Raw genomic sequence first — 12,383 nt, 5'->3', positions numbered from 1 at the left:
TTGTATAGAACTTTTGCTAATTTTTGTGCTATTTTCATATTTCCTGAGCGGTGTGAGAAAATGTTTCTGATCACTAGTGAAATATCTGTTCTGAGCAAATGATTGGTTGAAATTTAATTATGACTTTTGGTTTTATTGATTTTTCTGAATTTCCTATTGTGACGTCATGAAAAAAAGTTGACCATGTCTGATGACGTCCCATATAAAGAACAAAACTTTCTGCAAATGTTTGAAAAGGAAACATCATCAGAGAAACAGTTTCCTCCACTTTAACTGGCGCTTCAAATATTCAAATTTAACTGTCTCCAGTGAACTGTAACATACTTGTGGCAGTTATGGAAACTATATTTACAATACCTGAGAATATCTTGTACAAATATTCCAAAGTCTTTTCCAAGCTCTTTAAATCTGGTTCTTCTTCACCTCTGTTAAAAATAAATTAAATACCCAATTTTGTTCATGATACTTGTTTACTACTAAAGCAATGTGGTAAAATAAAACTTAAACCAAAACAACGATAAACCAGTACTGTCTGTAACCTTGATTACTAGCTAATTTATTATGACAATACATTTCATATAAATATGTACAATAAATACTGATATGCATGACATGAAATATTTGCTACAATACTGCATATCTTGTATTAAGAGCAGCTTTTCTTTGTCTCATGTGAGAAGACAAATGAGAAAATCCTTCATGAATCATAAACTCTTTTATATCAAAGAGGGAAAAGACGGCCATTGTTCCAATTTTTAGGGGGGTATCTTTTGATAGTATACATACAAAGAATGAGCAAAAGAACAGCTAGAACATATAGAAAGGCTGACAATAATGAAACTAATTGTTGTTTATTGTTATTTCATTTCCTTAGTCAAGAATTCATCATAGAGACAATTTGGACCAATGAGATCTGCACCTTCTAAATCAAAACATTTGATTTAAGTTGGGAGTTAATTATCTAAAATTCAATTGACTTTAACAACTACTATATTATATTTTAAAATTTTAATTATGTACAACTGAACGGCAGGCTAAGACTATTCTCAATTTTTTGTGACAATATTCTCAAGAAAATGAGGACTGAAAAATCTATTCGGTTTTAATTTTCCATTGATAAAGTTCCCAGTTACAACTCTCATCACAGGGATACATGTACTTATAAAATCAAATATGATTGATATAAAAGCTGTGTGAAGTTTGTTTCCAGATCCCACATTTTGATATATCTGTAAAATTCATGAATAAATAGCTTTAAACTACAAAAAGCAATATTTAAAAATAAAATGAGAAAAAAAATGACCACTACAATAATTACGTTGGTACGCAAAATTATTTTTTAATTGATGACTACTTATCATATATATAGTTAATGTGACATTTTTAGTGTTCATATACATTAACTTTCATTTTAGTGGGTAATTACTCATCAATTGAGGTGTTCCTTAATTGGAGAAAGATTCTAAAAACATAACTTTACAGAAAGAATGAAAACTGCCCAATCTCAATAGGTATAAACTACAAAAAGCAACATTTTTTTTTTTTTTTTTTTTTTAACCATTTCAATAATTATGTTGGTACACATTTTTTTTTATATAGAAGACTACTTATCATATACTAAATGTCACATTTTAAATGTTCAGAAACATTTACTTTGATTTAAGTGTAAAATTACTCATCAATTGAGGTGCTCCTGAATTGGAGGAAGATTCTAAAAACAGAACTTTACAGAAACAATGAAAACTGCCATTTCTTTCCCCAATCTCATGTATCCCCATTGACATTGTTTACCGCGAAAGTTGACCTACATATTATCTGATTATAGCCTCAGATTCAAGCATTTCATGTTGGTGCGTGAATCATCTACACTACAGCAAACATCATTAGGTTTATATTTAACAAATACGGATTTTAAATTAGTATACAAGTACTGTGAATGATTTTTATAATGAATAAAGGATATCCCTGTGTAGTGTGGCATTCCAACAATGACGTCACTAGGTTAGATATTTTAGAATATTTCGTAATACTGATTTTTCCGGACTGTAAAAGAAACGTATATAGTGTAAGGGAAAGCTCAATATACGATAATTTCATGAGAAACAGAAGGGAAATGTGTAAAAAATGTATTTAAAGTCAATCTGTTCTCCTTGTCATCAATTTCAGTATGACATTTTGAGGGGGTTTCCAAACTATCAAAACAAAATGATTGACGTGAGGGAATGATACTCTGGCCAACCCCATTAGGGAATTGACGGCTTGAAGCCGTCTTTCCCCAATAATTGAGGCATGGTACCAATCAATGGCCGACATGAAGAGACAAGAAGATGTTGCTGAAAAGCAGTGGCGGATCCAGGGGGGGGGGGGGGGGTTCCGGGGTTTTTTTTTGACGATCAATGCATTTGAATGGGAGCATATAGTTGGAACCCCTCTTTACTCTGGGTTTGGAACCCCCCCCTTTTTAAAATGGCTGGATCCGCCACTGAAAAGGATGAGGTTCACTCAACCATTGGTTTCTGTTTCTGCAGAATTCCCACTAACAAGTACAGTAGCATTTGGTCAGATAAGACTCCCTAACTTTCTGGTTTGTGGGAGGGACTACTTCTGATATGTAGGAGGGACTCTTTCTTGAATGAGGCTGACTACTTCTGATATGTAAGAGGGATTCCTTCTTGAATGTGGCAGACTACTTCTGATATGTGAGAGGGACTACTTCTGATATGTGAGAGGGACTACTTCTGATATGTGGGAGGAACTACTTCTGGAGTGGGGGAGTGACCTCCTCTGGTATGTGTGAGTGACTACTTCTGGAACGTGGGAGTGACTACTTATGATATGTGGGACGGGTAGTTCTAGTGTGTTGGAATGCATATTTCTGAGGTGGGAGGTTCTACAAGTTTTTGACTTACTCTTCATCCTGAGAATTTCCACCAACAAAAACAGGAATCTGTGGGAAGACATCTAACAAGGCCCAGGTCAAGGTCACAGCATCTTCATATGTCTCTTCAGTAATCAAATCGTTGATTTGTTTAATGACGCTAAAAAACATAAAACACTTGGTGTGAAATTAGCAGTAATGATATAGTTAGTTAGCAATTTTGATTTACAGAAATGAAATGCACATGCATTAAGATAGTCTATATTTCTGTCAGGTTAGTCTGAAATACCTCCATTTTTCCCTTACATATAATTTTGTCTTTTTAAAATTTCTTCTCATCGTGAATCTTTCCAATACTCTCAGTTCTATTTTTTCGAATCTTTAATACCTCTTTTGAACTCAAAATTGATTTGTAAGTTTTAAAAATTTGGTACATTTACAATCAATTGAAGTTGTAACATTTTCTTTAGAAAAGCAAAAGTTTCATTCTCCTAAATCCAACTTCTAGATGTCCCTCCCCTTAAATGTTTTCATTGTTCCAATCTTTTACCTTTCAGAAGTTTCATTTTCTGGAATCTTTCCATTATTCCCACCCTCTTCTTCTTCATCTTCCTCCTTATCATGCAGAATTTTAATTGCACGCCTTAACTTTGTTTTCAGTGGTTTCCATTCCTCATCTATCTTCTTAGTGACTGGATCTACAGAATCATAATTTATAGCAATTTTTTCTTTAAAACCACCAAAATCTACTAAGCTATAAAATATTCATTTTCTTGAAATATAACTAATATAAATATTATTAGTGATGTTCAAAAAACATCTCCCCTGCTATCACACAAAAAATCTTTTAAGCACAGTTAAGACAAGATTTATCTCCCTTCTATCACAACTTTCTGTAGTGTGCTACCATTGGGCAAGACCATTTAATATTCAATAACCCTTTTGTGGTGTATATCCTTGTATTACAATCAAAGAATAATCTTTCAAATACTTTTCATGGTTTAATTTGAAATACCCCTCTTCACAGTTAATTGACTGCTCAAAATTAAATCAAAGTAACCATTGCTCATTTAAGGTGGTACCTAACACTACAGGGAGATAACTCTGTAAAGTCAGCTAAACGTTTTAATTACGTTGTGTTGTAAACGGAATATTAAGCTTCTCAATGATCAAAATTGGTGTTTGTCAAACTGCTATTTAACCAGTGTAATTTTTCTGACAAAACGGTTGGTTCAAAATTGAAATTTTTATATTTTTGTTAAAGTATTAACTTTGACAAAATTTTATGAAAATTAAACGAGCCAAATTAATTTGAGTGAAAGTGTTGGGTACCACCTAAATAACACATTACTTGTGAGGTGAAATACCAACTTAGTCTATAAAGTGGAATTAAAGCACAATATCCTTTCTTTTATTTCAATAATCATTTAATAGTATACCTGTTTGTGATGAATCTGTCTCCATTTCCTCATCTCCACCAGCCATTTCCTTTAACTTCTCCTTTTCTTTCTCATAATTCTCCTTTAGTTCCTCCACTGATAACTATACAATACATTAAGTATATAGGTCATCACATTGTATCATTATTATCTTTACCCTGCAATATTATCTTTTTCATATTTGCTTATTGGATTTTTTTTTTCATTGCTATAATACTTATAACAAGAATGTGTCCCCAGTACACGGATGCCCCATCCGCACTATTATTTTCTATGTTCAGTGGACCGTGAAAATGGGGTTAAATCTCTAATTTGGAATTAAAATTAGAAAGATCATATCATACAGAACATATATACTAAGTTTCAAGTTGATTGGACTTCAACTTCATCAAAAACTACCTCGACCAAAAACTTTAACCTGACATGGGACAGACGGACGAACATAAATGGGGCATAAAAATATTTATGTTGAAACAAGACAACTTTCAGCTTTTAGTTTTTAAGTGCTCACTCTGCTTTTCTCAATTGTATCGTATAAGAAAAGTTGTTGTGAACTATTTGTGTTTAATAATTTTTCATTTTAGCTGTCCAATCCCAAATCTGATAGCAAGCTTTGACCATGTATAAAACATTTCTTCTAAATACCTTTGCAGCAAATGGGTTACACTTGATGAACGCTGTGACTAGTTGTATAGAGTTCTTCCTCACTTGACTCGATTTATCTGCTAATCTTCCAATTACTAAAGTCAACACTTTATCCTGCCATGTCAGTGGTAAACACTAAAAACAGAATAACAATATTACTTAGATTGTAATTTCTCACTTTCAGCTTTGATATAAACTGACTTGTAAGAATACTTAAACAAGTTAGAGGTCTTCTATAATACATTTGTACTTTATGTTAATTTAACAAAAAGGTAAAGGACATACAAATCAATTTTCAACCAATTATACTATAATTTTATAACTACATTTTCTTTATTGTTTACCTTTTCATTAACGATATTCCACCAGATCTGCAATAATTTACTTCTTACAAAAGCATTGACATCATGGATATGTTCCTGAATAATAAAATCATCAATAAAAATATACATGTACTTATCATAATAAAATGTAAGACACTAAAATTCTCTGAAAATAAAAAAATAATGGTGTGTTTACGAATGCATCAATATTTATTCAGACTTTTAACAATGACAGAAACAATATGAAAACCTTTATCAGCCGAAGTTGTCATAGAAGATAATAAACATGATAAATTGAAAAGATTTTTTTTTAAACAAACTATTTCGGAAAATTTCAACAACTTTTATTTAATATATACGATTGAAGCCCTAAAAGATAAAATTAATAATAAACTCATCATTGATACAAGGATTATATTTTGTATTTACGCCAGATCCACGTTTCGTCTACAAAAGACTCATCAGTGAGGGGTTCAAATCCAATAAAGTTCAAAATGCAAAATGAAGTATGAAGTTGAAGAGCAGTGAGGACCAAAATTCCTAAAAGTTTTGCCAAATACAGCCAAGGTAAATCTATTCCTGAGGTAGAAAGCCTTAGTATTTTAACAAGAATGTGTCCATAGTACATGGATGCCCCACTCGCACTATCATTTAACATGTTCAGTAGACCGTGAAATTAGGGTCAATACTTTAATTTGGCATTAGAATTAGAAAGATCATATCATAAGAAACATGTGTACTAATTTTCAAGTTGATTGGGACTTCGTCTTCACCAAAAACTACCTTCACCAAAATTTTTAACCTGAAGCAGGGCAAACGAATGAACGAACAGAGGCACAGACCAGAAAACATATTGCCCATCTACTATCGTAGGTGGGGCTTAAAAATTCAAAAGTTTCATAAAATTGTGATACATACTGTTAGACATTCTAAGAACTGGTCCCTGGTCAGCTTCATCTTATTATCCAGATCATCTTTACTGAGAACTTTCAGTAGAATTTCTCCCATCACTCCAAGTACACCGTTCCTCAATGTATACGACTAAAAGTAATAGAAATAGCATGGTGAAGATTACATACTGTGGATTCAAAATTATTTGTTGGATACCGATTTTTATGATTTTCATGTGTGTAGATGAACCACGAATTCAAATGTTCAAGGAATTACACATTTTCTATAGGCTTTTAATGCAGAGATCGGCAAAACCACGAAATAAAAAAACCCACGAAGTTTTCCTCAATCCATGAAAATTGATCCCCACAAAAATAAATGAATCCGCAGCAAAATAAATATTTCTAAAAACAAATAAAAGAGTTAAAGTTAAACAGTTAAAATTGTATTGAAATTAAAGAAATTATTTAAACTTCAAAGATATTTACAATCTATGAATTCTCTTTGGAAAGAAATAGTTGATATGTTGAAAGAGTTTTGAAGAACAGGGAGGATAAACTAGGTGATCAATTTTTGTTCAGAATTTTAGAAAAACTTCGTTTACTTGTGGCTAACTTGTATGTAATTCCTTTTATTACTTTTGTTCATAAATCAATTTCTATACATTTATCAATAGTTGTAGTAGAGCAAAAAGACACCAATCCTAATGACTCCTCCTCTCCATTGAAACCATGCCCTATGGTGGCCCAGGCGCGGATCCAGAGGGGGGGGGTTCCGGGGGTTGGAACCCCCTTTTTTTTTTGGACGATCAATGCATTTGAATGGGGACATGTAATTGGAACCCCCCCTTTGTCCTGGGTTAGGAACCCCCCTTTTTAAAATGGCTGGATCCGCCCCTGTGGCCTATACTTGTATACTTCTATATCATTTGGTCAATTGGTCTCTTGCGAAGAGTTGTTTCATTGGCAATCATACTGCATCTTCTAATTTTTATAATAACTTTATATTCTACCAATCTATTTTCAGTATGATATTAGGATTTAGCATTTCATTATAAATGTTGAAAATTATGGAGCTGTTTTATTTAATTAGAAAATATCAGTACAAAAGCAAACCTCCTCATCCAGGTGGCACATCAATACACTAATACTAGGTAACATCACTAAAGGTATCTTCTCCGCTACTTCTACAAGGAACGCTGAGATACATCTAGTACCAGAAGGATCTCTAGCAATGTCTTTAGGGTCAAGGCGACCTACTTCTCTAAAATAGGTTATACAGAAATTCAGCTCATCTTGTCGACACAAAGTAATTGTAAGAATACTTTAGAAGAAAAAAAGTGATCAGAAGCAAATCTTTTCCTTATAAAATTGTCAGAATATCTTATTTTTTTAAATTTTAAGGTCTCAATGCACTAGGAGCATATTTTGTTTTTCAGTCTTAGATGTAGAGATATAAAAAATAAACAGCTGCGCCATGAGCGCATGATACGCCCTACGTCTTGTGTGGAAGTTTTATGCAATAATCATAAATAGTTTCTGAGAAACTTTTAAGCAATAACCATATATTGTTTTTGAGATACGGCGGGACATGTGAAACCCCCACCCTGTTTTTTTTTTTACAGAAAACTAAATATCTCTAAAATAAAATTTTGAATCAAAACCAAAAAGTATACAGATCTTTAGATTAATATAACAAAGAAGTGTGTAAAGTTTTAAGCAATAATCATAAATTATTTTTGAGATACGGTGCGACATGTAAAAAAAACCTCTCCCTTTTATACAAAATACTTAATAACTCAAAAATGAAATTTTGAATCATCACCAAAAAGTATACAGATCTTTAGATTAATATAACAAAGAAGTGTATAAAGTTTTAAGCAATATTCATAAATCGTTTTTGAGATACGGCACAACATGTAAAAAAAACCTCCCCCTTTTTTACAAAATACTCAATAACTCAAAAATGAAATTTTGAATCATCACCAAAAAGTATACAGATCTTTAGATTAATATAACAAAGACATGTGTAAAGTTTTAAGCAATATTCATAAATATTTTTTGAGATATGGCGCGACATGTAAAAAAAACCTCCCCCTTTTTTACAAAATACTCAATAACTCAAAAATGAAATTTTGAATCATCACCAAAAAGTATACAGATATTAAGATTAATATAACTAAGAAGTGTTTAAAGTTTTAAGCCATAATCAAGAATTGTTTTTGAGATACGGTGCGACATGTAAAAAAAACACACCCCTGTTTTAGTTACAAAGTGCCGTAACTCAAAAAGTTTTAATCTTATTTTCACCAAAAAGTATACAGATCATTTGACCATCATAAGAAACAACTGTATTAAGTTTCATGAAATTTGGATAAGTCGTTCTCAAGTTACAGTGCGACATGTTTACGCCGGACAGACAGACGGACGGACGGACACCGGACATTTGTATACCATAATACGTCCCGTCAAAATTTTGACGGGCGTACAAAAATTGTCCAATCTGTTATTTTACTGATTGTGTCCTATCATGGATTGTGACATTATAATTGAGTGTAGATTCTATAAGACGGGGGAGACACTTTCCCTTTCAATGCACCTGGTTCCAATCCCTTTTGGAGTTCAAGCAATTAATTTTTGATGGTAGTTAAACTATTTGAGAGATTTGAATATACAAATGTAGGTAAACTATTGTTGCCTTAAGGGGGTAGACCTTGGTTCAGGGAGATAACTCTTTAAATCAGTTATGCGTTTGTAAAAGTCAAGTTTCTTCAATGAATTTTAAGCATTTACCTGAAACAGATTGGAAATAATCTATGTATCCTAGAAACTTAGAACATATTTATGAAAATGGCTGACACAAACGTACTGATGATTTTAAGAGTTATTACCCTTAACCTAGGTCTACCTCCTTAACTTACCTCATTATTTCTTGTATGACACTTTTCACTCCCAGTTCATTGGTAATGATTTCTACTGTGTGGGCTAGTGGTGACACTAAATGCTCAAAATGCTGAAGCAATTGTAAGATCTTCAAACTGGCACCTATAAATAGAAAATATATGTTATTATCTTTGTACACCTTACTGTTAAACAGATTAAACAAATATTTTAAAGGGCAACAATTCAAAGCAGAATGTACAAATTTGCTGCGTTCAGTCGAGCTTTCTATTTTCCTTCATCAAACCATTGTAAACATTAAGTTTCGGGAAAACAAAAATATCAATACCTTCAGTATAAACCAAGAATTATAACTCTTTTGGCACTATATTTGTACAAGTTAGTTTAAAATCTTACTAAGTCCATGGTTATATCTTTTGGCCATTACACCAATCAGATGGCTGATAGCATCTCTGGTTTCCTTAGAGGTCACTCTAGTTATACTTGGGTTCTCTAATAGCCTGTACCCACAGTTTGTTACAAGACTGAAAAATCAAAAATATATTCTGGTAATTATATGTTGTCTAGAATTTATAATACAGTTTCATGGATACATTTGTGGTATGGTTCAATAGGAGGTTTTTTAATCACTTCCCCTATCTTTATAGTCTCAAATCATCAGAATAAATCAAAGATACTTAAAGGAACGTACAATAATAGACATTAAATACACAAATATTTAAGAAAATTCATATCTTTGTATAACATTGACTTTCATATAAACCTAGTTGAAGATGAAAAGAACTATGAGTGATTGCTTAATCTACAACGGTGTAAAGATCTATATATGTTTAAAGTGTTCTTGTTTTGATCCCACTTTGTTGACAAAACATATTGTTGTGCATAACTTTTGAGGATAGAAAATACAGGATTTATTTCACATGTGAAAGTGTGGTGTATATTTGACTGGGAAATCACAGTATTTCATTGCATCCAATATACTAATATTCATAAATATCCTATTTTTGTAGGTGAACTTTATATAATTATTCTAAAATCTTAAATTTCCAGTATCAGCTTTAAATTTTCTTTTTTAACATACGTTACAAATTCCTCTTCCACTATCGGTGGATCCCAGAGTCTGTGGATATTAGGGGTTACCAGATGTAAAAGTACTTTAATTCCACATTCCTTCTCTCTGTCCCAGTCTATTCCAGAGTCACTAGGCTTCTTTTTGCCTCTTCTTCCCTGTAACAAATTATGTTAATCAGTTATAAATATAAACAGTAGACTGTATTTTTTTCTGTAATCCAGTTTTTATACTTACAGTTAAAGCAGTTAATGTCTGGGTTAAATCAACACTGATTCTTCAAAAGTTTTTAAAGAAATTTCAGTCTTTTGAAGCTTTCAAATTATGTGAATTTTTTGGGGCAAATATTTAGAATGACAATTATTTTTTGGTAAAATTATATATTTTCCAACTTCAAAGTGTTGTTTATTTGTAAATTATCTCCCATGTTTACATGTAAAAAAAATCTGCTAAAAAAGTTACTTCACTTAAATTTAAATGGCAAGATATGAAACGAATTCAAAAACAGTATACAGTTCTGTACATGTATATACTGCACCACTGAATATTTTTAGATCCCCCTTAACTTGAACAGAAAATTTGATCAAATGCATTTATCTCTTTTATTTTCTAACATACTATTAAATCCATACTTGCAGATAGGTGTTTATCTGCTTAATAAACATGTTTAAATGCTTGAAATAAAGAGCTTAGCCATCTGACAACAAAATAAACAATAAGAAATGTATAATACCTTTCCCCCCACAACTTGACTTGCACTTGGTTGTGTGTCTTCTGCTTCAAAGATCTCAAAGAACTGACTGAGGAGATAACAAATCATCTTAACCATGTTGGAGCCATCTTTCCTCACCTCTGGCTCAATGCTGGTCTCATCCAATGTGGTGGCCAGGTTATTTACAAAACTCTGAGCAACTGCAAAGGCAATTCAAAATATCAACTACTATAAATACTTGCAAAGATTAGATAAAAGTCACACTATAAGAAAAGAAAATATTTAAGTGCTTAACATACTATACAAACCCTTTCAAACAACTGAAATAAATTTTACAAATTTAAATTTTTAAGATATCCTTGTGTATATGTCTCCTTTCTTTCACTATATTATAGAACAGTAATTCACTAAGTAAAATGAGGATTTGTTTGTTACATTTACGTACAATCTTTTGAAACTTTCAAATTATGATTTTTTTTCTAAGGGTAAATATGAAGCATGACAATTATATATCTTCAAAGTGTCATTTATTTGTAAATTATCTCCCATGTTTACATGTAAATAAAACATTGCCCTGAAAATTGATTAAAACAAAATTTTGTTATAAATGTTAATTTACTTTTAATGAGGAGCTGCCATGCTTCTTCCTTCAGGTCACCACTAACATCCTTCTGTAAACTGAAAAAAACAAAATCAAAATTTAGCTATTCCATCATTCACTGTAGTTCCTTAACCTCCTTATCTTTTGGGAAGAGTACATCAAATTGAGAAAGGAAATGGGGAATGTGTCAAAGCGACAACAACCCGACCATAGAGCAGACAACAGCCTAAGTCCACCAATGGGTCTTCAATGTAGAGAGAATTCCCGCACCCCTAGGTGTCCTTCAGCTGGGCCCTAAAATACGTATACTAGTACAGTGATAATGGACGTCATACGAAACTCCGAATTATACACAAGAAACTAAAATTAAAAAACATACAAGACTAACAAAGGCCAGAGGCTCCTGACTTGGGACAGGCGCAAAATTGCAGCGGGGTTAAACATGTTTATGAGATCTCAACATGTACAGTCAGAGCTCTGACATAAACAAGTCAGAATAAAATGACTTCCATAGGTCAGATATAATTTGATGCAAGTGTTGTCTCCCTTCTTGCACTCAACAGAATATCATCGCTGTTATGCAAAAACCTCGTATCTAAGGTTTTGATAATTTTACACCAGGCAGTAAAAACTGACTCAGATCGATCTTTTTAATTATATAAACCTTAAATTTGAAATGTGATTTTAAATTAAATCAAGTATTGATAATGTATGTAATTTTTTTCCCTGCTGCAATCTCATTGGTTGTCAGCTGAGATACGATATTTTTTTCTTTATACATCCTCGGACCAAAAAAATCTACGATATTTTAGACTCGTATTGAATATAAAAAAGAGCAACATAGAGGACACAATCTTTAGATTTAAAGATAGTTTATAATTCATTGACACACAAAAGGTATTTTGACGTTTATATGGGAAAAATA

General features: G+C 32.1%; 1 protein-coding gene across 2 annotated transcripts in view; it reads right to left on the bottom strand.

Moving 5' to 3' along the window:
* The window catches only part of LOC139501585 (condensin complex subunit 1-like), a 47,596-nt gene that overhangs the window by 22,184 nt on the left and 13,029 nt on the right, over positions 1–12,383 (bottom strand). For both annotated transcript variants that reach the window (XR_011658605.1, XM_071290702.1), the window contains exons 4-16: positions 11,477–11,535; positions 10,879–11,057; positions 10,158–10,303; positions 9,473–9,600; positions 9,097–9,220; positions 7,292–7,439; positions 6,204–6,326; positions 5,307–5,381; positions 4,963–5,097; positions 4,318–4,420; positions 3,429–3,576; positions 2,910–3,038; positions 358–425 (exon numbers count right to left, since the gene is read on the bottom strand). Coding sequence is in view for 1 of the 2 variants with exons in the window: in XM_071290702.1 (XP_071146803.1) it covers positions 358–425; positions 2,910–3,038; positions 3,429–3,576; positions 4,318–4,420; positions 4,963–5,097; positions 5,307–5,381; positions 6,204–6,326; positions 7,292–7,439; positions 9,097–9,220; positions 9,473–9,600; positions 10,158–10,303; positions 10,879–11,057; positions 11,477–11,535 (1,565 nt within the window). In the remaining variant the exon portion in view is untranslated. The remainder of the gene's footprint in view (positions 1–357; positions 426–2,909; positions 3,039–3,428; positions 3,577–4,317; positions 4,421–4,962; positions 5,098–5,306; positions 5,382–6,203; positions 6,327–7,291; positions 7,440–9,096; positions 9,221–9,472; positions 9,601–10,157; positions 10,304–10,878; positions 11,058–11,476; positions 11,536–12,383) is intronic.

The sequence above is a fragment of the Mytilus edulis genome, chromosome 13, assembly GCF_963676685.1.
Source record: "Mytilus edulis chromosome 13, xbMytEdul2.2, whole genome shotgun sequence".
In the NCBI taxonomy this organism is placed as follows: Eukaryota; Metazoa; Mollusca; class Bivalvia; order Mytilida; family Mytilidae; genus Mytilus; species Mytilus edulis.
Note: the sequence above shows the minus strand (reverse complement) of the source record. Positions and strands in the feature narration are given on the sequence as shown.